This window comes from Bufo bufo, chromosome 10 (genome assembly GCF_905171765.1).
Source record: "Bufo bufo chromosome 10, aBufBuf1.1, whole genome shotgun sequence".
Taxonomy (NCBI): Eukaryota; Metazoa; Chordata; class Amphibia; order Anura; family Bufonidae; genus Bufo; species Bufo bufo.
Window position 1 is genome coordinate 84,020,907 of NC_053398.1, and position 25,513 is coordinate 84,046,419.

Sequence of the window (25,513 nt, forward strand, 5' to 3'; positions counted from 1 at the left end):
TTACGCAGCCTTATGTAGATTCCAGCACAATGGACAATGTCCTGTTAAAACGTCACTTTTATGGGCCCAACATTAAAATGAGATACACAGCAGATTTGTGATGGTTCACGCCTATCCACGTAAACCCCGACATAGTGAAAAAGTTATACAGCAAGCAGGAGTCTTAAGAGATTGTGTCCGTTTTTTTTATAGTTCAACACCATTCATCCAACTGCAGCTGTGATATTACTGATTAGGTGCAGCCGTGACAACAACTGAAACAATACATTTGTATTTAGGGATCTGTCACCAGTGACCTCCCTATTCAAGTATTTGCATAGACACATAGCTGTGGTTCAGTAATCAAAACTCTCTTTCTTTTGTTGCTCTGAGGCTCTGTTCCAAAGTTATATTTTTCCCATTATGCAAGTTAGGCCTTTGGTGCAATGAGGGCGTCACCATTGTTCTTGTTGCACACAACCCCCCCCCCCCCCCCCTTCTGTGGCCAGCCCCTCTCTGGCTGCTATGATTGACAGCGCTAGGCAGCGCCAAAGCAGCCAGAGAGGGGCCTGCCACAGAAAGGAGTAGAGCTTGGGTGCAACAAAAGAGCAAGTGCAACGCCCTCACTGCACCAAAGGCCTAAGTATCATAACTTGGGAACGAAGCTTCAGATCAACAAAAGAAAAACAGCACTTTAATCAGATGAACCACAGCTATATGTCTATGCAAACTCGTAGATAAGAAGGTTGCTGGTGACAGATTCCCTTTAAAGGGACACTTCCAGCAAAAATGTATCACATATTAACAGCCTATATATGAATGTTCTATTTAATTTCTTTTATCAAAAAAGGGGTGGATGGTTTTCTGGATATAATTTTTTAAGTCACTCCCCATCCTGGCTCTTTAACTTCCTATTTGATTGGACGTTTAGTACAGCAGGTAGTCCCACTTAACGTCTTCAGTCAATCACTGCTACCAGCGAGGGAAGAAGGATGAGTGAGTAAATAAGAGCATCACACAATATACTAACCAATGCAGTGCTCTTCTATGGGCATCTTTATCTATGCCTATCAAGAGAACAATAGAGCTGTTCTGCTGTTATTTTAATTCTAGAATTACTATCATCATGAGGTTTATCCTTGAGATAAAATATTCCCCTCAGTGTGGCAGTAAACTGACAATAGATAGGTATATCTATATTGCAGGTCTTATTTGTATTGACTGCTACAAAAAGACAATATTTTGTATTTAAATTCCAATGGCATAGTACTGTCGAAATGAACGAGAAAAGCAGTCAAAAATCTAAAGTTTTTTTTAAAATAAACATTGAGTATGAAAAAATACCCTGTTCTGATGGAAATGTCCCTTAAATTAGTAACTAAATAACTGATGAGTAAAGAATTGCTGAAGAAAAAAAAAAAATATATATCAAGAGTGTCAGCAGAATTATAACCTGAACATATAAAGATATAGCACAATTTTACACAAGAAAATTAAATAGTCAGTTCACAGATCTCATATAGACTGCTATTATTTTGTTGTTGTAAAAATATAAGCCACATTTATTGATATAAACAAGGTCTGACTATCACTGGAAGCTTCCCATCAGGCCATTCTTCTCATGTTATTTCCCATTAAAAACAAAAAATACAGAATTCCGTTACAAGGACCACTCCACATGGACTAGTGGCATTTGTTACAAAAATAGCAGTGGTCACTTAGCCCATACTTACACGTGTACTGTAATGAGGGCATGCATGGCAGATCTTTACATCATGAAATAAAATCTACATATAAACATCAATGAGCAGGCGCCTTCCTATATTGCAAACTCTCTGATTTCATATTGCATTATCCCACACAATAATGGAACATATGGACTGTATATTTGAACAGTGAGTAGTAGTTGATGCTCATTACTGATCTTGTCACTTAGTGAAACATTACAATTGTCAGAGGTAGATCATTTTAATAAAGCTTTCTATCAGCATCCAGCACAAAGCTGTCCGCAGTAAAGATGCTCGTCAATACTGTCATCTACACTTGCTCATATCTTGAAATTCCTCTCTCATGTGCCTCTTGTCTCCTAGTAGTGTCCATCTTGTCTCCAAGATGACGTGTCTGGTAGGTTTAGAATGCAGTGCTTGCCATTGCTCCAGGTGCAAAAAGTCGAGGCAGATTTCCCAGAGTTTCCTCCAAATGCCGAAAAGCAATTTTACCATCTTCTCCTGTGTTAAAAAACAAAAGAAAAAGAAACGGAAACTTACAAAGTAATGCTTTATAAATACATCAACCAAAACTGTGATATAAATGCTATCAAGACTCAGTTATTAACACCTTAAGGACTTAGGGCGTACCGGTACACCCTATTTCCCGAATCCTTAAGGACTCAGGGCGTACCAGTATGTCCTAAGTTTAAATCGCAATTGCGGCGCCGCGGGGGTTAATCCGAACAGGATGCCGGATGAAATCATTCAGCCGGCATCCTGTCACAACGCCAGGGGGGGTCATGTGACCCCCCCCCCCGTATCGGCGATCGCAGAAAACTGCAGGTCAATTCAGACCTGCGGTTTGCTGCGTTTCCGGTCCATTCGGGTCTCCGATAACCCGATGAACCGGAAAAAGACTGCGATCGGTGGCGTGATTACACACCACCAATCGCAGTATGAACATTTGGAGAGGCGGTGCTGGCCATGGTGCTGATGCCTGCTGTCAACGGTGCTGATTGTTGCAGTGAGAGAGGCGCGAGATTCAAACTTCCTGCGCTCCTCTCTCCCCTCCTGTTCTGCACGAGCACCCTGCAGCACCGTCCTCACCAGGCTCCTGAGATCCCCCCTAATCGGCACCCATCACCCTCCTGCACCCATCGCCCTCCAGGTAGGTTAGGGTCAGTGAGGGAGAGGCACCGTTAGGCAGGGATAGAAGGGAAAAGTTAGTTAGGAAAAAAAAAAAGCACTTTTATTCTAAACTTTTTTTTGTTTCAGCTTTCAGACCCTAGACCACCCCAGATTCCCACAGTGGGGTTTACTGAAATTAACTTTTTTAGTTTTTTTTTTCAGTAACCCATTTGTGAATCTGATGGTGGAGCAGACGAACCTGTACGCCCAACAGTTCGTTGCTCAGCACCCGGGTTAATTTTTGGCTAGACCTGGTGGCTGGACGCCGGTCAGTGCAGCCGAGATGAGGACATTTTGGGGCCTCGTGCTGCATATGGGTCTAGTGCAAAAACCCAGTGTCAGGCAATACTGGAGTGGGGACGTCCACTACCAGACCCCACTTTACAGTATGACCATGACACGTCCCCGGTTTGAGGCCATCCGGAAATGTCTGCATTATTCCGATAATGCAGCATGTCCCCCCCGAGGTGATCCTGCCCATGACCGTCTGTATAAGATACGGCCGGTCATCAATAACTTCGGGGCCAAATTTGAGTAGACCTACGTACCTGGAAGGGAGGTCGCGGTTGATGAGTCTCTCGTTGCATTCAAGGGGAGACTCAGTTTCTGCCAATACATTCCCACTAAGTATGGCGTGAAAATGTACAAAATTTGTGAGAGTGCCTCAGGGTACACTTACAAATTTCGTGTGTACGAGGGGCGAGATTCCCGTATTGAACCCCCAGAATGTCCCCCCACTCTGGGTGTTAGCGGGAAACCCGTGTGGGACCTTATGTACCCACTGCTAGATAAGGGTTACCACCTTTACACGGATAACTTTTATACTAGCATTCCCTTGTTCAGGTCCCTTGCCTCCAGATCCACGTTCGCTTGTGGGACCGTGCGGAAAAATCAACGCGGCCTCCCTGCCTACCCCCTCCAGGTACCTATCCCCAGGGGTGAGACCCGTGCCCTTACCAGTGGAAACCTGTTGCTGGTCAGGTATAAGGACAAGAGGGATGTCCTTATGCTGTCCACAATCCACGGTAACAGCACCACCCCTGTCCCTGTGCGAGGTACCGCGGCAACGGTCCTCAAGCCCGATTGTATCGTTGACTACAATCGGTATATGGGAGGAGTTAATCTCTCTGATCAAGTCCTCAAGCCATATAATGCCATGCGCAAAACCCGGGCATGGTACAAAAAAGTTGCGGTCTACTTGGTGCAGGTTGCCATGTACAACTCTTTTGTACTATCCCGAAGCGCTGGCAGCACAGGGACATTCCTCCAATTCTATGAGGCAGTCCTCAAGGACCTGATCTTTTCGGACCGGGAAAGAGCAGGCCGGAGTACCTTGGGAATTGGAGGCGCCCGGATCGTCCCTGGCCAACATTTTCCAGGTGTGGTCCCCCATACTGGAAAGAAGGGACGAACCCAAAAAAAGTGCAGAGTGTGTCGCAGGAGGGGGATACGGAAGGACACCACCACTCAGTGTGACACGTGCCCCGATCATCCGGGCCTCTGCGTTATCGATTGCTTCAGGGAGTATCACACTTCCATGGAGTACTACATTTTTATAGTCCCCAACAGTCCCCTAGAGAACATAAAAAACTATGGAGACACGGAAACAATTCCCCCCCCCAAAAAAAATATTAGTTTTAGTGCAGGCATCCTCAAACTGCGGCCCTCCAGATGTTGTAAAAATATAACTCCCAGCATGCCCAGACAACCTACAGCCATCAGCAGGGCATGGTGGGAATTGTAGTTTTACATCTGGAGGCCTGCAGTTTGAGGATGCCTGCTTAGTGTCTCCAAAGTCTGAGACCCATACATATTGGGCATCGCTGCGTCCGTAAAAATCTTCTCTATAAAAGTAACATGTAACCCAACCCCCTCGGATGAACAGCGTAAAAAAAAAAAAAAAAAAAAAAAAAAAAAAGCCATTTTTTGTCACCTAACATCACAAAAAGCTTAATAGCGAGCGATCAAAATGTCATATGCACCCCCAATTAGTGCCAATAAAACCGCCATCTCATCCCGCAAAAAATGAGCCCCTACATTAGATAGTCGCCCAAAAAAAAAAAAAAAAAAAAAAAAGTAGCTCCCAGGCTATGGAGATACTAAAATAATTTTTTGGGTTCCTAAAAAGATAATATAGTGTAAAATCTAAATACATTTTAAAACTTAGCCATATTAGGTATCGCCGCGTCCGTAAGAATCTGCCCTATGAAAATAACATTTGACCAAACCCCTCGGATGAACAGCGTTAAAAATATAAAATAAAAACTATGCCAAAACACCTATTTTTTGGCAAAATTTCCATTTGAATCCTTTTTTTCCGGTAATAAAGCAAGGGTTAACAAAACTAAATATTTATTGCCCTGATTCTGTAGTTTGCAGAAACACCCCATATGTGGTCGTAAATGGCTATATAGCCGCACGGCAGGGCATAGAACGAAGGGAACTCCATATGGTTTCTGGAAGGCAGATTTTGATTGACTGTTTTTTTTGACACCATGTCCCATTAGAAGCCCCCCCTGATGTAGCCTAGACTAGAAACTCCAAAAAAGTGACCCCATCTAAGAAACTACACCCCTCAAGATATTCAAAAGTTACTTTACAAACTTTGTTAACCCTTTAGGTGTTCCACGAAACTAAATAGCGAATGTAGAAACAATTTTAGAATTTACATTTTTTGTTACCTTGCCTCAAAAAAGTGTAATATAGAGCAACCAAAAATCATATTTACCCTAAAATAGTCCCAAAACATCAACCACCTTATCCCGTAGTTTCCTAGATGGGGGTCACTTTTATGGAGTTTCTACTCTAAGGGTGCAGCAGGGTACATGGTGTAAATAAACCAGTCCAGCAAAATCTGCCTTCCAAAAACCATATGGCGTTCCCCTTCTTCTATGTCCTGCCGTTTAGTCCTCTTTCACATGACCGTTTTCTTTTTCCGTTTTGCGGGCCGTTTTTTGCATTCCGTATACGGAACCATTCATTTCAATGGTTCCGCAAAAAAAACGTAATGTACTCCATATGCATTCCGTTTCCGTATTTCCGTTTTTCTGTTCCGTTGAAAGATAGAACATGTCCTATATTTGGCCGCAAATCACGTTCCGTGGCTCCATTAAAGTCTATGGGTCCGCAAAAAAACCGGAATGCATACGGAAATGCATCCGTATGTCTTCCGTATCCGTTCCGTTTTTTGCGGAACCATCTATTGAAAATGTTATGCCCAGCCCAATTTTTTCTATGAAATTACTGTATACTGTATATGCCATATGGAAAAACGGAACGGAAAAACGGATCCGTTTAAAACGGACCGCAAAACACTGAAAAAGCCATACAGTCGTGTGAAAGAGGCCTTAGCCAAATAGTAGTTTACGACCACATATGGGGTGTTTCTGCAAACTACAGAATCAGGGCAACCCATATTGAGTTTTGTTTGGCTGTTAACCCATTTTTTACAGTAATAAAGTAAGGGTTAAAATGGAAAATTTTCCAAAAAATAGAAATTCAAAAATTGTTTCTCCATCTACCATTAACTCTTGTGGAACACCTAAAGGGTTAACAAAGTTTGTAAACCCAGTTTTGAATACCTTGAGGGGTGTACTTTCTTAGATGTAGTCACTTTTTTGGAATTTCTATTCTAGGGGTGCAACGAGGGGCTTCAAATGGGACATGGTATAAACAAAACCAGTCCTGCAAAATCTGCCTTCCAAAACCCATATGGCGTTCCCCTCCTTCTATGTCCTCCTGTTTGGCCAAACAGTAATTTACGACCACATATGGGGTGTTTTTGCAAACTACAGAATCAGGGCAACCCATATTGAGTTTTGTTTGGCAGTTAACCCTTTTTTTTCCCAGGAAAAAATTGATCATACTGGAAAAAATGGGTTAAAATGGAAAATTGTCCAAAAAAATTTACATTTCAAAATTGTTTCACCATCTGCCATTAACTCTTGTGGAAAACACCTAAAGGGTTAACAAAGTTTGTAAACCCAGTTTTGAATACCTTGAGGGGTGTACTTTCTTAGATGGAGTCACTTTTTTGAGATTTCTATTCTAGGGGTGCAACGGGGGGCTTCAAATGGGACATGGTATAAACAAAACCAGTCCTGCAAAATCTGCCTTGCAAAAACCATATGGCGTTCCCCTCCTTCTATGTCCTCCCGTTTGACCAAACAGTAGTTTACGACCACATATGGGGTGTTTCTGCAAACTACAGAATCAGGGCAACCCATATTGAGTTTTGTTTAGCAGTTAACCCTTTTTTTTCCCAGGAAAAAATTGATCATACTGGAAAATTTTCCCCCAAAAAAAAAAATCGAAATTCTTGTGGAAGACCTAAAGGGTTAACAAAGTTTGTAAAAACAGTTTTGAATACCATTTTTGGATGGTTTCTATTATGTAAGCCTCACAAGGTGATTTCAAACCTGAACTGGTCCATAACAAGTGGGATTTGGAAAATTTCTGAAAAATTTCAAAATTTGCTTCTAAACTTCAAAGCTATGTAACATCCCCAAAAAATAAAATATAATTCCCAAAATGATACAAACATGAAGTAGACATATGGGGAATGTAAAGTCATCACAATTTTTGGGGGTATTACTATGTATTACAGAAGTAGAGAAACTGAAACTTTGAAATTTGCTAATTTTTCAAAATTTTGGGTAAATTTGGTATTTTTTTTATGCAAAAAAATTTACTTTTGACCCAATTTTAGCAGTGTCATGAAGTACAATATGTGACGAAAAAACTATCTCAGAACGGCCTGGGTAAGTAAAAGCGTTTTAAAGTTATCAGCACTTAAAGTGACACTGGTCAGATTTGCAAAAAATGGCCAAGTCCTTAAAGGGTCTCTACCACCTCATTTTGACCTAATTAGCTCTCAGACACTAGCGTCTTTTCAGCACCTAGAAACTCGGTCTACTCACATTGTATGCCGCCCCGCTTGTCCCTCCAGCCCGCCCATCTCCTCTTGAATGCCATCCTCCATCTGAGCCAGGGGACGAATTCTCGCGCCTGCGCCGTGCTAGTCTGTATTCGGCGCAGGCGCAGTGAATGTCTGACCGCTGCCTGCACAGACATCTCGGTCATCGGCGCAGGTGCAGTGGAGATGTCTGTGCAGGGAGCGGTCAGACATTCACTGCGCCTGCGCCGAATACAGACGCGCACGGCGCAGGCACAAGAATTCGTCCACTCGCTCATTCAAGAGGAGATGGGCGGGCTGGAGGGACGAGCGGGGCGGCATACAATGTGAGTAGACCGAGCCTCTAGGTGCTGAAAAGACGCCCCCATAGCACCTAGAGGCTCATTAGCATATTAATAAAAGTTCGTTTTTTAGTGAAACGGATCCACACACAGGTCTGAGAATAGCATTGTTAGGTAGATCAGACACTAGCAGATCGCTAGTGTCCGAGAGCTAATTAGGTCAAAATGAGGTGGTGGAAACCCTTTAAGGTGAAATAGGGCTGAGTCCTTAAGGGGTTAAAGGGGATGTCTTACTATTACATTTTAAAGTATATATTTATTACTACTAAGTTTCTGATGATATATTTATTGTTATTGCTGTTCAGAGCCGGTAACAATATCTCTATTGATTGTCATACAGCAGGCACAGAGTATAAGAGAATAGGGGGGACTCTATTCTCAAATGCAGTAATGTGAACTGAGCCTGGTCCTGCCTGTACTGAGGGAGGAGGCGATTGAGCACAGGGACGCAGTTTGATACTCCCATGATAGCATGGTCATCTTACACTGCAATGCATGGAGTTATCTATATTGCCGATATGCAAACGTGTATTGCCGTGCCATGGGTGTGTATGCCTTACAAACTGAAACAGTAAGAGGTCCCTGACAACACTAGTCTTAAGATATGAACAATACACACGTGTGGCATGGTAATACAAACCTCCATATAAGGCTACTTTCACACTCGCGTTTGGTGCGGATCCGTCTTGGATCTGCACAGACGGATCCATTCAGATAATACAACCGTCTGCATCCGTCATGAACGGATCCGTTTGTATTATCTATAACATAGCCAAGACAGATCCATCTTGAACACCACTGAAAGTCAATGGAGGACGGATCCGTTTTCTATTGTGCCATCTATGCGTCATAGAAAACGGAAAACGGATCCGTCCCCGGAGGCAAACTGATGCATTCTGAGCGGATCCTTTTTCATTCAGAATGCATTAGGGCAAAACTGATCCGTTTTGGACCGCTTGTGAGAGCCCTGAAACGGATCTCACAGACGGAAAGCCAAAACGCCAGTGTGAAAGTAGCCTAAGCAACACACTTATATGGGTTTTCCTATCTCAGACAGTGGGAGCATATCGCTAGTATATGCCCCCATTGTCTGATAGGTGCGGGTCCTACCTCTGGGACCTGCACCTACACCAAGAGAGGACCCCCGAAAGGTGTGGAGGGCGCACTGCACATGCGCAGCCGCCATCCATACAATCCAGAGGGCCACTCAAAATAGCCAAGTGTTGGCTCGGCTATTTCCGTAGGTCCCATGGAAATGAACGAGAGCTGTGGCGGTTCACTTCCATTCACTATGGGGAGAGGTCTTGAAGGTGGCCAAATCAGAGGTCCTTCGGCCACCAACTTCCCCGCTTTGTTCTCGGTGGGACCTAGCGATATGCCACCATTGTCTCGGATGGGAATACCCCTTTAACTTTGTGTACTGTGGTGGAGTTTTTATTGTTTGATAGCATTCTGTATGTATACAGAGATAGCCTTCACTGATAACATCTCCCCGTGAACAATGAACTCAGAAATAGCAGATATAAATGTATAAATTTGTATAAGTTTTACTACATCTTTTTCCATAAAACTATAAATCCATCTGCTCAGCTCCTCCTGCTATATATCATTTGCCTTCAGAATGCATTTTGTGCTGATAGGTTCTCTTTAAAGAAAGGCATCCAGGTCCCTCAGAAACTTGTTCAGTTCATCTACCATCACAACATCCTGTCTCTGTGAGCTTTAGGCCTCATGCACACGACTGTTGTTGTGTTCAGTTCCGCAAAATGGGGTTCCGTTGTTCCGTGATCCGTTTTGGTTTCCGTGTGTCTTCCTTAAGTTTTGGAGGACCACCAGACATAAAGGAATGTAAAAAAAAGTCAAAGACAGGTTTGCCATGCAAATGATTGGAAAAAAACAGGAGCGGACGTGGATGACAATCTTGTGTGCCTCCGCGTTTTTTAGCGGTCCCATTGACTTAAATGGGGCTGCAAACCGTTTTCCGCGAAAATAATAGGACAGGTTATATTTTTTGGACGGACTGGATCACGGACGCGGATGGCAAACGGTGCATTAGCCGAGTTTTAAACGGACCCATTGAAAATCAATGGGTCTGCAGAAAATCATGAAAAACGGCGCAACAGACACTGAATAAAACAACGGTCGTGTGCATGAGGCCTTACTGCTATTATAGTAAAAAAGCCCCATCTATGTATATGGTGAAGCCTTCTTTCCTAAAAAAGTGCGTAAGCAGTCTTGGGTATAAAAAGTTAATTAGAATGATCTCTGTACTGCCCTTTTACATATTTGTACACTGTAATTAGATCATCCCTAGGTCATATTTTTTCCAAACTGAATAGGTCTTGATACTACAAACCACCCATTGCCTTAAAGGCCATGGACACCTTTGTTAGGAAACATAAAAGACCGTGGGTATAGCTGTTGCCACTAGGAAGCAATTGCATGTAGCAAGAACAGGATTTTACGGGCGAGTTACAAAAAATGTATTTTTTACTTTAACAGAAAATTTCAACTGATTGTTTTCGACAGCCTTCAGGTTTCAATGATTTTGTAGACTGTTCTTTCTCCTAACTGAAATCCATCAGAGAGCTGCTCGATCTGTGTCCCTTATCTGAAAACATGACCGCTTATAAAACATTCATTAAATTATGATCAAATTTATAAAATTTCACCTTAATTGAGTTCATGAACCCTTGGGAGACCAGAATTAGGGCAATAGATCAAGCAACGAGAGCAGCCCTCTGACAGATTTCAGTGAGAATGAGAAATACCCGTAGCCCGAAGTAAGTAAAATTAATTTAAAAAATATGCCCACGAAAGGTGTCCACAGCCTTTAATTATCTTGGTCTCCCTCCTCTCACTCTAAAACCTTCTTATACACAGGAGCCAAAAACTGTACATAATTATTCATGCATGGGCTAACTATTTGTATAGAGACAAACGTATGTTCTTGTCATGAGCCTCTACGCCTCTTTTGATGCATCCCATGATGTGTCACATGACCCTCTTCCTATTGAAAAAACAAAAGTTGGATTCAAAATGGCTGACTTCAAAATGGCCGCCGTGGTCACCACCCATCTTGAAAAGTTTTTCCCCTCTCTTTAATAAATAAACTGAGGCTAGTAAAATTATACAATAATAATTAACATGTCAAAGACAAATTTACACTTCTCTTACCAAAAAGAATCAGACTATGTTTGGCAGCCTCTTTTACTTCCTCCTTGTCTGTTTGGCACAGGTAAACAAGTTGTTCTATGCTTTCTTTGGCCTGTAAATGCACAAAGACATACAATATAAAATTGTGGTTAATGTGCTTTAAACCAGGACATCTTTTTAGAATTACTTAACTTTATTATACATCATTAACCCCTTCATAACATCTGCCATAAATGTACGGCGCAGGTCTGGACTTAAAAGATGGTGTCTGTTCAGGAGCTGAGCAGGCACTGTGGCTACTAGGTGCCTGCTGTGATGATGCCAATCATGGACATTTAACCCCACAGATGCCATGCTCAATTGCAGCCACAGCATCTGAGCAGTGAAATCCCAGGAGTGCTGCACTCCTAAGGCCTCAACGGCTCCCCTGCTACGAGATCGAGGGAGTTATTCAGTTGATATGGCAACCCTGGCCCTTCTTAAAGCTCTGAAGCCAAGGCCTAGGCGTCTTAAGAGTAAAAAGAAAAAAGTTTTTAAAACTATAAAAATAAATAAAATCTTTAAAAACTCAAATCATCCCTTTTCCCCATTTTAACAATAAAAAAACAAAACAAAAACAGAATTGTCATTGCCATGTCACAAAATGCCCGTACTATGGGGAAAAAAATATTTTCACAGTGAACAGTTTAATGAAAAAAAATTCTACATTTTTGCACTTCACCCCCCCAAAAAAAAAAAAGAATTTTGATCAGATAGTCACAGTGGGCAGAACATTGAACACATTTTATAAGTGGTCAGAAGCTTGTAAATAACTCATGAAAGACTAAAGTTACGTTAAAACCAAGCACACCATTGTTTTTCTTGTGAAATTCTCAATAAGTTTGATGTGTCACATGACCCTCTTCCTATTGAAAAAACAAAAGTTGGATTCAAAATGGCTGACTTCAAAATGGCCGCCGTGGTCACCACCCATCTTAAAAAGTTTCCCCCCTCACATATACTAATGTGCCACAAACAGGAAGTTAATATCACCAACCATTACCATTTTATTAAGGTGTATCTATATAAATGGCCCACCCTGTAGAAGTAGAGAAATTGACACTTGGAAATTTGCAAATTTTTCAAAATTTTTGGTAAATTATGTATTTTTCTATAAATAAAAATTATTTTTTTTTTACTCCATTTTACCAGTGTCATGAAGTACAATATGTGACGGAAAAACAATCTCAGAATGGCCTGGATAAGTAAAAGCGTTTTTAAAGTTATTCACACAAATTGACACTAGTCAGATTTGCTAAAAATGGCCTGGTCCTTAAGGTGAAAATGAGCCCGGTCCATAAGGGGTTAAAGGGAATATGCACTAGAATCTCTACTCCCACAGTTTTAATGCTCAAGGCAGGAATCTCTCATTTATTTGTTGGGGCACTTTTCTGAGCCAAAGCCTGAAGTGGATTCAAAATTATAAAATAAAACCTTTTGCTGCCTGTTGGATCCATTGGAAGCTGTGTCATATACATCAGGAAGGAGAAGTATAGGTCCTTCATTTATATTCCCTATATATTCTGAAACCAATTTTGGCTCAGAAACTGCCACAAAAACTAAATGCCGATACCAGCTATTAGGGATGTCCAGATACCGATACCAGTATCGGTATCGGGGCCGATACCGGACATTTGCACGAGTACTTGTACTCGTGCAAATGTCGCCGATACCACGGCCGATACCTCATGGCCCTAGATCAGCGCTGGCGGAGGCGTGTCCCATCTTCTTCCGGGCAGCGGCGTGTCCCATCTTCTCTTCCGGTCGGCGGTGGCGCTGCTCCCAGCTGATCAGCGTGGGGATGGCAGCGGATATTATACACCTGGGGACGTGCTGGCCTGGCAGCGGCAGGAGGAGGCCGCCTCTGGCTGGGGTTCTGGATATTATCCTCAGGGGACTGCAAGAAGCTGGGCCGGAGGTGGAGAGATGTCAGGAGCTGCCGGAGCCCAGGTACTGCAGTCCATTCTTATGGAAAAGTAAAGCAGTTGTCCATAGCAACCAAATTCCAGCTTTAATTTTTTTCATTGCTATCAGCAACTGCGCCGCTGTTATAATTGGTATCGGTAATTGGTATCGGTGAGTACTTAAATAAAAGTATTGGTACTCGTACTCGGTCTTAAAAAAATGGTATCGGGACATCCCTACCAGCTATACAGACAATTTATACCAATTAGCCTTCTAAAATGTTAACGTGTTGTACATAGTATTGTTAAACCCTTCCCAAAATCTGAAGTAACTGTACGTCATTATGTCAGAAGGGGTTTATGGAGAAGGCTCAGCTAAGCCCGCTCAGTACACGGCAAGAACCATCTTTGTGTTTATGGCTGATACCTACCTGCTGTGACAGGGATTAGAGATAACTGTTGATAGCCACCATAGCTTCTGAGCAGTTAGATAAAGGAAAGAGGCTAACTCTGTCCTCTTATCTACCCGTTTCCTGTGGAGAGTTCACGGGATGCAGATCTACCGTATGGTCATAACAGCCTGGCATCTTTGCCAAGGCTTAAAGGGGTTGGCCACGGGGTTGGCCACTTTCTGGTTACTGTTGACCAATCTGTTTGTAAGATAACTATATGGCACTTACTTATATAGCCTTTGTAGCCATTTTCTACATTTCATAAGTTGTATCCCCTTGTTTAACAAAGCTTGTGTGCTGTCCACACAGAGGTCCTGTCCATAAAATGGCTGCTGATAAAGGGTGATGTGACCAGGCAAATCACTCACTCTCCTCCATTTAAATAGACTGCATCTGCCCTTGCACTGTTGTAAGTTTAGTTCAGGTGTAGAGAGTTTAACCACCTCCGGACCGCTGTACGCAGATTCGCGTTCCGGAGGTGGCAGCGCTGCGCACAGTCACGCATATACGCGTCATCTCGCGAGATTTCGCTCAAAGCCGGCCCGCGCATGCGCATCGCGGGCCGGCAAAATTCAAAGAACAAGTTCGTCACCAGCCTGCCAGCAACGATCATTGGCTGGCAGGCTGGCGATTTTCAAAAAATCCAATCAAAAGTCATATAACAGATCATATTAGTAAATATGATCTGTTATATGGCTTGTCTGCTCCTGTGCTGGTCCTTTTCGTCGGTTGGATCCAGCACAGGAGCAGACTGAACTGTGAGTACACCAAACACTACACCTTAGCCCCAGATCACCCCCCTGCACCCCAATTAACCCTTTGATCACCCCTTTGATCGCCCCTGTCAATCACTAGTGAAAGGAAAAAAAGTGATCAGTGTAAACTGTCACTTTTTTTTTTCACTGGTATTGGCTGTTAGGTTTTAGGGATAGTTTAGGCCCCTTGGTTAGGTAGTTAGCGTCAGTTAGCGCCCACCCTACCGCAGTCACTTTTATTCGCTGAATAGCGTATCGCTAATCAGCATTTGTACTTTTATAGTATCTGTAAGTGATCAAAACTGATCACGGTCAGATCTATAATAGTATTAGTGTCACTTTAGTTCGCCCTCCACCCAAAACGCAGTGTTTGCCCGATCAGGCCTGATCGGTCGCCCACACGTGCGTTCACCCACGCCCGCCCCACCGCAGTGACAAAAAATATATATTTTTTGATCACTGCACATTCATTTTACACGCACTGCGGCGATAAAAAAATCAGTTTTGATATTTTTTATCAACCGCAGCGGCCTCCGGTACTTCGCTAGCCTCCCCTTTGTAAGACAGGCTTGCTTTTTTTCTTGGGTAGTCTCAGGGAATACCCCTAAATTTAGTAGTCCAAATGTCAAACAGGGGGTATTCTTCTGAAGAGGCCTACAGGATTCTGACCCAGTCGGATGAGGAGTGGGAACCCTCATCTGACGAATCTAGCGGGTCAGAATATGAACCTGTGGAAAGCAGTGGCTCTCTGACCCAAAGTTCGGACGAGGAGGTGGAGGTCCCTGGCAGCACCAGGCGTACCCGGCCCCGTGTCGCTAGACCACAGGTTATGCAGGATCCGCTTCAAGAGCAGCAGAGTGGGGCTGTCGCTGCCGGATCACGTGGTGAGGCATACACCAGCAGCGCAGCCCTCCCTGGACCTAGTACCAGCACTGCTGTACAACATGGTTACGTGGCGAGCACCAGAAGGGCAGTTGAAGCTGGTACGGTGGCATGTGCACTAGTTACCCCGTCGCAGCCACTGCACAGACAGGCCCGTAGAGCCCCTAGAATCCCTGAGGTGCTGGCAAACCCTGATTGGCAGTCACCAACTTCAGCCGCACCTGTAGTTCCCCCTTTCACTGCCCAGTCTGGAGTTCGGGTTGAGACAGCTCAAATCGGTTCGGCCCTGGGATTTTTTGAGCTGTTCTTGACTGCGGAGCTCTTGGACTTAGTCGTGGCAGAGACAAACCGGTATGCCACACAATTTATATCCGCCAACCCGGGAAGCTTTTATGCCCAGCCTTTCCGGTGGAAACCAGTCCAAGTTTCCGAACTTAAAATTTTTTTGGGCCTTCTCCTCAACATGGGCCTGACAAAAAAGCATGAATTGCGGTCATATTGGTCCACGCACCCGATTCATCACATGCCCATGTTCTCTGCTGCTATGTCCAGGGCACGATTTGAGGCCATCCTCCGTTTCCTGCATTTTAGCGACAACACCACCTCCCGTCCCAGAGGCCACCCAGCTTTTGACCGGCTCCACAAAATTCGGCCCCTCATAGACCATTTCAACCAGAAATTTGCAGATTTGTATACCCCCGAGCAAAACATCTGCGTAGACGAGTCCCTAATACATTTTACCGGGCGCCTTGGCTTCAAACAGTACATCCCAAGCAAGCGTGCCCGGTATGGGGTCAAATTGTATAAGCTCTGTGAAAGGGCCACAGGCTATACCCACAAATTTCGGATCTATGAGGGAAAAGATCAGACCCTGGAGCCGGTCGGTTGCCCTGACTACCTGGGGAGCAGTGGGAAGACAGTCTGGGACTTGGTGTTACCCTTATTCGGCAAGGGGTACCATCTTTATGTGGACAATTTTTACACAAGTGTGGCCCATTTGTTTCTAGAACGGATTTGCGCCTGTGGCACCGCGCGAACTAGTCGCGTGGGCTTCCCCCAACGGCTTGTAACCACCCGTCTTGCAAGGGGGGAGAGGGCTGCCTTGTGTAACGAAGAACTGCTCGCGGTGAAATGGAGAGACAAGCGTGACGTTTACATGCTCTCCTCCATTCACGCAGACACGACAATCCAAATTGAGCGAGCAACCCGTGTCATTGAAAAGCCCCTCTGTGTCCACGACTATAATGCGCTCATGGGAGGGGTGGACTTCAATGACCAGATGTTGTCTCCGTATTTAGTTTCCCGCAGAACCAGACGCTGGTATAAGAAGGTGTCTGTATATTTAATTCAATTGGCGCTGTACAATAGTTTTGTTCTCTACAGTAAGGCTGGGAGAACACGATCTTTCCTCAAATTCCAGGAAGAGATCATCGAGAACCTCCTTTACCCAGGAGGTTCCGTGGCCCCATCCACCAGTGTAGTTAGCCGTCTACACGAGCGACATTTCCCCAGTGTCGTTCCTGGTACCTCAACCCAACAGTCACCCCGAAAAAGATGTCGTGTCTGTAGCAGGAGTGGAATAAGGCGTGACACCCGCTATTTCTGTCCTGACTGTCCTGACCACCCTGCCCTATGCTTTGGTGAGTGTTTCCGGAAGTACCACACACAGATACACCTAGCATAGGGATTGCATCTCACAGGACAGGCACACAGGGCTATTAGGGCCCTTTTACTCTCAGCTGCTGCAAACCTCTCCTTTCACCTGGGATAAAGTGCATAACGTACTTCGCCACATCTTTGGGCGATTTGCGCTTTGCACATTGTCCCATGGGGAAGGAGAGGTTTGTTCTATAAAGGTAAAAAAAACTAAACAAAAAAAAAATTACCGGTAAGTAAAAAAGTTTAAAAAAGTTAAAAAAAAGTTAATATGTTCTGTTCTAAAGTTAATAAAGTTATTGCTTTGCGGCCTGGTTTTTTCTTTTTTGTTTTGTTTTTTTTACCTTCCAGGTGGACCAACCGATCGACCAGCTGCAGCACTGATGTGCATTCGGACAGAAGCATTGCGCTGCTGTCAGATTACACGCAAGTCGGTGTATGCGGCGCTGCAAGACGAGATTTCTCCTCTGCAGTAAAAGATATGTTTGCCAAGGCATATGAGCTGAGGAGGTGGCGGTGTTCATATACTTTGGCAAACACTTTGTATATATAAAAAAAAAAAATCCCGGCAATGATTTATTCATCCACATCGATTGATGTGAATGGAGAAATCTGGTTTGCCAGGGCATACGAGCTGAAGTGGGTATGGATGTTGGGTGGAGCTCCTATGTCCTGGCAGACGCCTTTCCCCTCCTTTTTCTTTTTTTGGCAGAGATTTTTTCATCCACATTGATTGATGCGAATGAAGAAATCTGTGCCGTTCATTTTTTTCTTTCAGCCCAGAGGCTGAACGGAAAAAAAAAATCTCATTACCCGTATGGACCCGTATGCTCAATATAAGGAGAATAGCAGAAACTCCTAATGCTGGGCATACATGTAATGATTGCGGAGACCCTCAAATGCCAGGGCAGTACAAACACCCCACAAATAACACCATTTTGGAAAGAAGACACCCCAAGGTATTCGCTGAGGGGCATATTGAGTCCATGAAAGATTGAAATTTTTGTCCCAAGTTAGCGGAAAGGGAGATTTTGTGAGAACAAAATCAAAAAAATCAATTTCCGCTAACTTGTGCCAAAATTTTTTTTTTTTCAATGAACTCGCCATGCCCCTCATTGAATACCTTGGGGTGTCTTCTTTCCAAAATGGGGTCACATGTGGGGTATTTATACTGCCCTGGCATTTTAGGGGCCCCAAAGCGTGAGAAGAAGTCTGGTATCCAAATGTCTAAAAATGCCCTCCTAAAAGGAATTTGGGCACCTTTGCCCACCTAGGCTGCAAAAAAGTGTCACACATCTGGTATCTCTGTATTCAGGAGAAGTTGAGGAATGTGTTTTGGGGTGTCTTTTTACATATACCCATGCTGGGTGAGATAAATATCTTGGTCAAATGCCAACTTTGTATATAAAAATGGGAAAAGTTGTCTTTTGCCAAGATATTTCTCTCACCCAGCATGGGTATATGTAAAATGACACCCCAAAACACATTCCCCACCTTCTCCTGAGTACGGAGATACCAGATGTGTGACACTTTTTTGCAGCCTAGGTGGGCAAAGGGGCCCACATTCCAAAGAGCACCTTTCGGATTTCACAGGTCATTAACCTACTTACCACACATTAGGGCCCCTGGAAAATGCCAGGGCAGTATAACTACCCCACAAGTGACCCCATTTTGGAAAGAAGACACCCCAAGGTATTCCGTGAGGGGCATGGCGAGTTCCTAGAATTTTTTATTTTTTGTCACAAGTTAGTGGAAAATGATGATTTTTTTTTTTTTTTTATACAAAGTCTCATATTCCACTAACTTGTGACAAAAAATAAAAACTTCCATGAACTCACTATGCCCATCAGCGAATACCTTGGGGTCTCTTCTTTCCAAAATGGGGTCACTTGTGGGGTAGTTATACTGCCCTGGCATTCTAGGGGCCCAAATGTGTGGTAAGGAGTTTGAAATCAAATTCTGTAAAAAATGACCTGTGAAATCCGAAAGGTGCTCTTTGGAATATGGGCCCCTTTGCCCACCTAGGCTGCAAAAAAGTGTCACACATCTGGTATCTCCGTACTCAGGAGAAGGTGGGGAATGTGTTTTGGGGTGTCATTTTACATATACCCATGCTGGGTGAGAGAAATATCTTGGCAAAAGACAACTTTTCCCATTTTTTTATACAAAGTTGGCATTTGACCAAGATATTTATCTCACGAGTTCCTAAAACACATTCCTCAACTTCTCCTGAATACAGAGATACCAGATGTGTGACACTTTTTTGCAGCCTAGGTGGGCAAAGGGGCCCATATTCCAAAGAGCACCTTTCGGATTTCACTCGTCATTTTTTACAGAATTTGATTTCAAACTCCTTACCACACATTTGGGCCCCTAGAATGCCAGGGCAGTATAACTACCCCACAAGTGACCCCATTTTGGAAAGAAGAGACCCCAAGGTATTCGCTGATGGGCATAGTGAGTTCATGGAAGTTTTTATTTTTTGTCACAAGTTAGTGGAATATGAGACTTTGTATGAAAAAAAAAATAAAAAAAATCATCATTTTCCACTAAAAAAAATAAAGAAAAATAAAAATTTTTTAGGAACTCGCCATGCCCCTCACGGAATACCTTGGGGTGTCTTCTTTCCAAAATGGGGTCACTTGTGGGGTAGTTATACTGCCCTGGCATTCTAGGGGCCCAAATGTGTGGTAAGGAGTTTGAAATCAAATTCTGTAAAAAATGACCTGTGAAATCCGAAAGGTGCTCTTTGGAATATGGGCCCCTTTGCCCACCTAGGCTGCAAAAAAGTGTCACACATCTGGTATCTCCGTACTCAGGAGAAGGTGGGGAATGTGTTTTGGGGTGTCATTTTACATATACCCATGCTGGGTGAGAGAAATATCTTGGTCAAATGCCAACTTTGTATAAAAAAATGTGTGATCGCATCTTCCAACTTCATACAGATGACAGTAAAAGTACAAAATGTGTTTGAAAACAAAAAAAAACGTTACAAAAAACACACATTTTTACCTTACCCAGACCTTCATTATTTAAAACAAATATATAACGAAATGCACATAATTGGTATTGTTGCATCTATAAATGACCCGTGTGGGATTGCTTAGTAATTCAGGAGTTCATCGATGAAGGTTATTACCTTCTCTAATTCTCACTTGACTTGTTTTAACCCCTCGAGTACCTTTGAGTAATTTTTGGGTATTCAGGGACTGCAGCTACAGACTTGGATGAATCTCCCAGCAAAGAGTAAAAAGGTTGTTTGAAGTGAAGTATAGCTTCATTTTCATTTTGCCATGGCATGTCCCCATCAAGGAGTGCTTTCAGCGGACAACCTAGCATAAGGAGCAAGTACTACTGGGTGAGGATCTGATCTTGGACAACTAATTGCAGGTAGGGCCATACATCTGTGTTAATATTTTTGACAAATTCTAGACTGTTTCTTCTTTGAACTTGGTAGCAAGAACATGTTTGCATTGATTTGTTCTGTGTAATGTTTTCTTTCCACGTGGGATTATTGTGACATTGTACTTTAAAATTTACTTTCGTACTTTGTTGTCATGACAGTTTATTTTGCCTACTCTGAATTAGCTGTATGACTTCCTTGAGAATGACTGAGGTCACATTTTTTCTTCATATAATAAATAAAAGCAACAAAATATAATGACAGAATTGCTGTTTTTGGTCATCTCACCTCCCAAAAAAAAAAAAGTGTCAAAAAAGGAAATGGCACCAATGGAAACTACAACTCCACAGAAAAATAAAAAGTTATGGCTCAATAACTGTGGTTGAACTTGGACTTTTCAACCGTATTAACTATGTGAAGACACAAAATGCAAACCGCTTAAATTTTTTTTTTTTAAAGTGATCTTATGGTGTAAAAGTAATAAAAGATGAGCAAATCTGTTTCAGAGCAGAGTATGCATAAAGAGTATTGTAAAGCAGTCAATGTCAGCATATACTGGACTGGTAGCTACTAGTACCGTATGTCTCTCTAGATAAAAGATAACTAAATCAAATCAAACGAGTCAAATATATTAGACCTGGTCATTTATTTACTGAGGAAAATTATCCAATATCACATAATTAAGAGTTATGAAATTATGTGAACCTGACTGTGTGGTCGTACCCTTAGGCCCCTTGCAGACGAGCGTGAGCGGAATAGGTCTGGATGCGTTGCGAATGCGTTAAAAATGTGTGATTTAGCAAGCAAGTTCATTCAGATTTGCCTGCGATCGCGTTCAGTTTTTATTGCGTGGGTGCAATGCGATTTAATGCGTTTTGCACGCGCGTGATAAAAAACTGAAGGTATACAAACAACATCTCTTAACAACCATCCATGAAAAACGCATCGCATCCGCACTTGCTTGCACACAGCCCCATTCACTTCTATTAGGCCAGCGTTGCGTGAAAATCGCAGAATATAGAACATGCTGTGATTTTTACGTAACGCACAAGTGATGTGTGAAAGTACACTGACCCATTTATATGAATGGGTCCGGATTCAGTGCAGACGCAATGCATTCGCATCACGCATTGCACCCGTGTGGAATACTCGCTCGTCTGCAAGGGGCCTTAGGATTAGCAGATGATTTGAAGGTGAAATTAGAGTTGGGTATTTTCAACCAATGGGAGGAGAATCAAGTGTGAGTGGGCGACTTGTTTTACTTAACCCCTTTACAATATCCACCATACATGTCAATTGTGACCATGTCATCTGAGGTGGCTTTCCCCACAAGAACTGCTTGGGGGCCAAAAGGGCTTTCCCCTGTGATGAGACCAGGGAAGTTGTTTGTTGGCAGTAGTATCTCAATACTAGCCGTAATTGCTGGCAGCAGCAATGTATTGGAAAATACTGAATTTCCCATACACTAATGCATTAAATCACATAAGTATGTGAGATAAGAGATCTAATGACTGTACATTGAAGTGCCCTAGGGGGACAAAATAGAAAAGTTTTTAAAAGTATAAAAAAGATTAAATATAAAAATTCATATCATTACCCTTTCCCATAATAAAAATAAATGTGCACTGCTGCATCCCAAAAACCCCAAACTATTAAAATATAAACATATTTAAACATATATAAACATATTTATCCTGTACATTGAACACGGTTTTTTGGTTGCTTCACGTCCTAAAAATAATTGAATAAAAAGTGATTAAAAAGTCACACACTCCATCAGTAAAAACTACAGATTGACCTGCAAAAAATTAGCTGTCACACAGCTCCATGTATAGAAATGTAAAAAGTTATTGGGGTCAGAATATTGCAATGCAAAGAAAAAAAAATTATCTTTTTCCAAAATTTTGTTTTTCATTATTAAAACTCGAGAAAAACGATATAAATGTGTTATTGCTGTAATCGTATGGACCCGGAGAATCAAGGTAATCGTTCAGTTTTACCAAGTAGGGAACACGCTATAAATGAAACCCATAAAACTGGCGCAACTGTGTTTTTTTCCCAATTCAATCTTATTTAGATTTTTTTTTCCAGCTTCCCACTACATTATACGCAATATAACTTGGTGCCATTAGAAAGTACTTGTCCCACATAAAAACAAAAAAAGCCATCTAGGTGAACAGAAAAAAGAAAGTTATGGCTATGGAAAGGCACGGAATAAAAAAACTAAAACTCAAACAGAAAATTGGCAGGTCCTCAAAGGGTAAAATACAGGGCTCTATTAAGCCTCATGCACACGTCCGTGGAACACAGACCGTGAGATACCGGCCTGGATTCCTGCTGAGTGCAGGAGCGCACACATTGGTTGCTATGACGCCATACACCTGCTGCTGTACAGTAATACACATTATCTATACGAGTGTATTACGTAATACACATTATCTATACGAGTGTATTACTGTACAGCAGCTGCAGCACGAAGCGCACGGCGTCATAGCAACCAATGACGCCATGCGCTCCTGTACTCAGCAGGAATCCAGGCCGGTATCTCACGGTCTGTGTTCCACGGACGTGTGCATGAGGCTTTAAAGTCTGATCTTCACAACAAGCTCTCCTTGGAGAGGAGATTTCAGAGTACCTCAGAAGAAGAGTTGTTGAGGCTCATCAGGCTGGAAAAGGTTACAAAACCAACTCTAAAGAGTTTGGACTCCACCAATCCATTGTCAGACAGATTGTGTACGAACAAAGAAAATTCAAGACCATTACTACCCTCCATAGGAGTGGTCGACCAACAAAGATCACGCCAACAGCAAGTTGTGTAATAGTCTGCAAGGTCACAGAAGAACCCAAAGTAACCTTTAAGCAACTAAAGGCCTTTAGCTAATGTTAAAGGGGTTATCCAAACCCTAAAAAGCCTCCCCCAACGCCCGGGCCCCTCACACTGATTGTACTTACCTGGCTTCCTGGCACCCACATCGCTCTTGGTCCCCTAGGGCTCGGGAGGCTCGTTCCCCTCATGGGCAGCTATTGGCTGCCCTTGAAACGCTGTATGTTTTCATCTGTGCGATGGGGAGATGCAGCGGCAGCTTTGCGGGGATCAGCAGGGATAACCCTTTTAATGTTCAAGAGTCCACGATCAGAAGGACACTTAACAACAATGGTGTGCATGGCAGAATTGCAAAAAGATGCTGAGAAAGCCGCTGCTCTCCAAAAAGAACATTGCATGCCATTTGCAGTTTGCTAAAGATTACCTGGACAAACTGGAGGGCTTTTGGAAAAATGTTTTGTAGATGGAGAAGACCAAAATAGAAAATTTTTGGTTTAAAAGCATTTTGTTTGGGGGGAAAGGAAAACAATGCATTGCAGCATAAAAAACTTCATCCCATGGATTGAGTCCATTTTGCTGCATCTAGGCCAGGACAACTTGAAATCGGATAGGTGGTTATAATTACGCCTCTACAAAGGTAACGACGCACAGGTAATTTCGAAGCGGAAGTAGTGTTCCCACAAGCGCCGCAACCCTTTCAAACAACCGATCGGCGGGGTGCCAGGTTTAGCATCCGCTGATCACTAGAATGGGGGACCATGTCCCCTGTTTGCATAGAGTGGCATTTTGGGAACAACAATATATTACTCCCAGGCTGGGGGCAGACCTAGTGCTCTGGCAAAGATACATCGATGATGTAATTTTGATCTGGCAAGATGGGAAACCAGACTTAGACATTTTTAGACGAAATTAACATCAATAACTACAATTTGTCTTTTACATCTAATATTAACAATTACTGTACAGAATTTTTAGATTTACAGATTACTATTGATGGAGATCATTACATATGCAACACTTACCAGAAACCTGTTGCTAAGAATAGCTTTATTTTGTTCTCAAGTTGCCATCTCCCTAGGTGGCTGCTAAATATTCCTTTTGGCCAGTTCCGTAGAATAAAGAGGAACTGCATGAATACGGAAAAATTTGAGGAAGAAGCCATAAAAATGAGAGCTGAATTTAGGACAAAAAATTATCCAGAAAAAATATTGGATAATGCCCTACAAAAAGAAAAAGAAATGGATAGAACCACAACCGATTTGGCTAGCTCTAAGAAAAAACAAGAAGAAACTCCCCGTATAATTCTTCCCTATAATGCACAATATAAAAAAGATTGAACACATAGTAAACAAACACTGGCACTATATTCAAAAAGACAAAACAATAGGATCACTAATATCAGATTCACCACAAATAGTATACACAAGAGCTCCAAATCTGGGACTAAAGATCGCTCCCTTCATTACATATTCAAGAACAAGCGGTGTATCTATGCATAGGTGGTTAAATATAAGTGGTTTCCACAGATGTGGAAGATGTATAAATTGCAGGAACACATGATTTCTTTAAAAAAAAAACTACTAAAATAGACTCAACACAAAACTCTTTTACCTTTGATATAAAAAAAAAAATTTAACATGCAATTCCTGCAATGTTATATACACTGCTCAAAAAAATAAAGGGAACACACAAATAACACATCCTAGATCTGAATTAATTAAATATTATTCTGAAATACTTTGTTCTTTACATAGTTGAATGTGCTGACAACAAAATCACACAAAAAAAAAATATGGAAATCAAATTTTTTAACCCATGGAGGTCTGGATTTGGAGTCACACTCAAAATTAAAGTGGAAAAACACACTACAGGCTGATCCAACTTTGATGTAATGTCCTTAAAACAAGTCAAAATGAGGCTCAGTAGTGTGTGTGGCCTCCACGTGCCTGTATGACCTCCCTACAATGCCTGTGCATGCTCCTGATGAGGTGGCGGACGGTCTCCTGAGGGATCTCCTCCCAGACCTGGACTAAAGCATCTGCCAACTCCTGGACAGTCTGTGGTGCAACGTGACGTTGGTGGATAGAGCGAGACGTGATGTCCCAGATGTGCTCAATTGGATTCAGATCTGGGGAACGGGCGGGCCAGTCCATAGCATCAATGCCTTCATCTTGCAGGAACTGCTGACACACTCCAGCCACATGAGGTCTAGCATTGTCTTTCATTAGGAGGAACCCAGGGCCAACCGCACCAGCATATGGTCTCACAAGGGGTCTGAGGATCTCATCTCGGTACCTAATGGCAGTCAGG

The 25,513-nt window shown here is 42.7% G+C and overlaps 1 protein-coding gene across 6 annotated transcripts in view; it reads right to left on the bottom strand.

Annotated features, from left to right (window-relative positions):
* Positions 1-1,298: 1,298 nt before the first annotated feature.
* Positions 1,299-25,513, bottom strand: part of RIPOR1 (RHO family interacting cell polarization regulator 1) — a 381,181-nt gene continuing 356,966 nt past the window's right edge. For all 6 annotated transcript variants that reach the window (XM_040410140.1, XM_040410139.1, XM_040410137.1 and 3 more), the window contains 2 exons: positions 11,310-11,400; positions 1,299-2,207 (listed from right to left, as the gene is read on the bottom strand). In XM_040410140.1, coding sequence (XP_040266074.1) covers positions 2,110-2,207; positions 11,310-11,400 — 189 coding nt within the window. In that variant the 3' untranslated portion in view covers positions 1,299-2,109. The remainder of the gene's footprint in view (positions 2,208-11,309; positions 11,401-25,513) is intronic.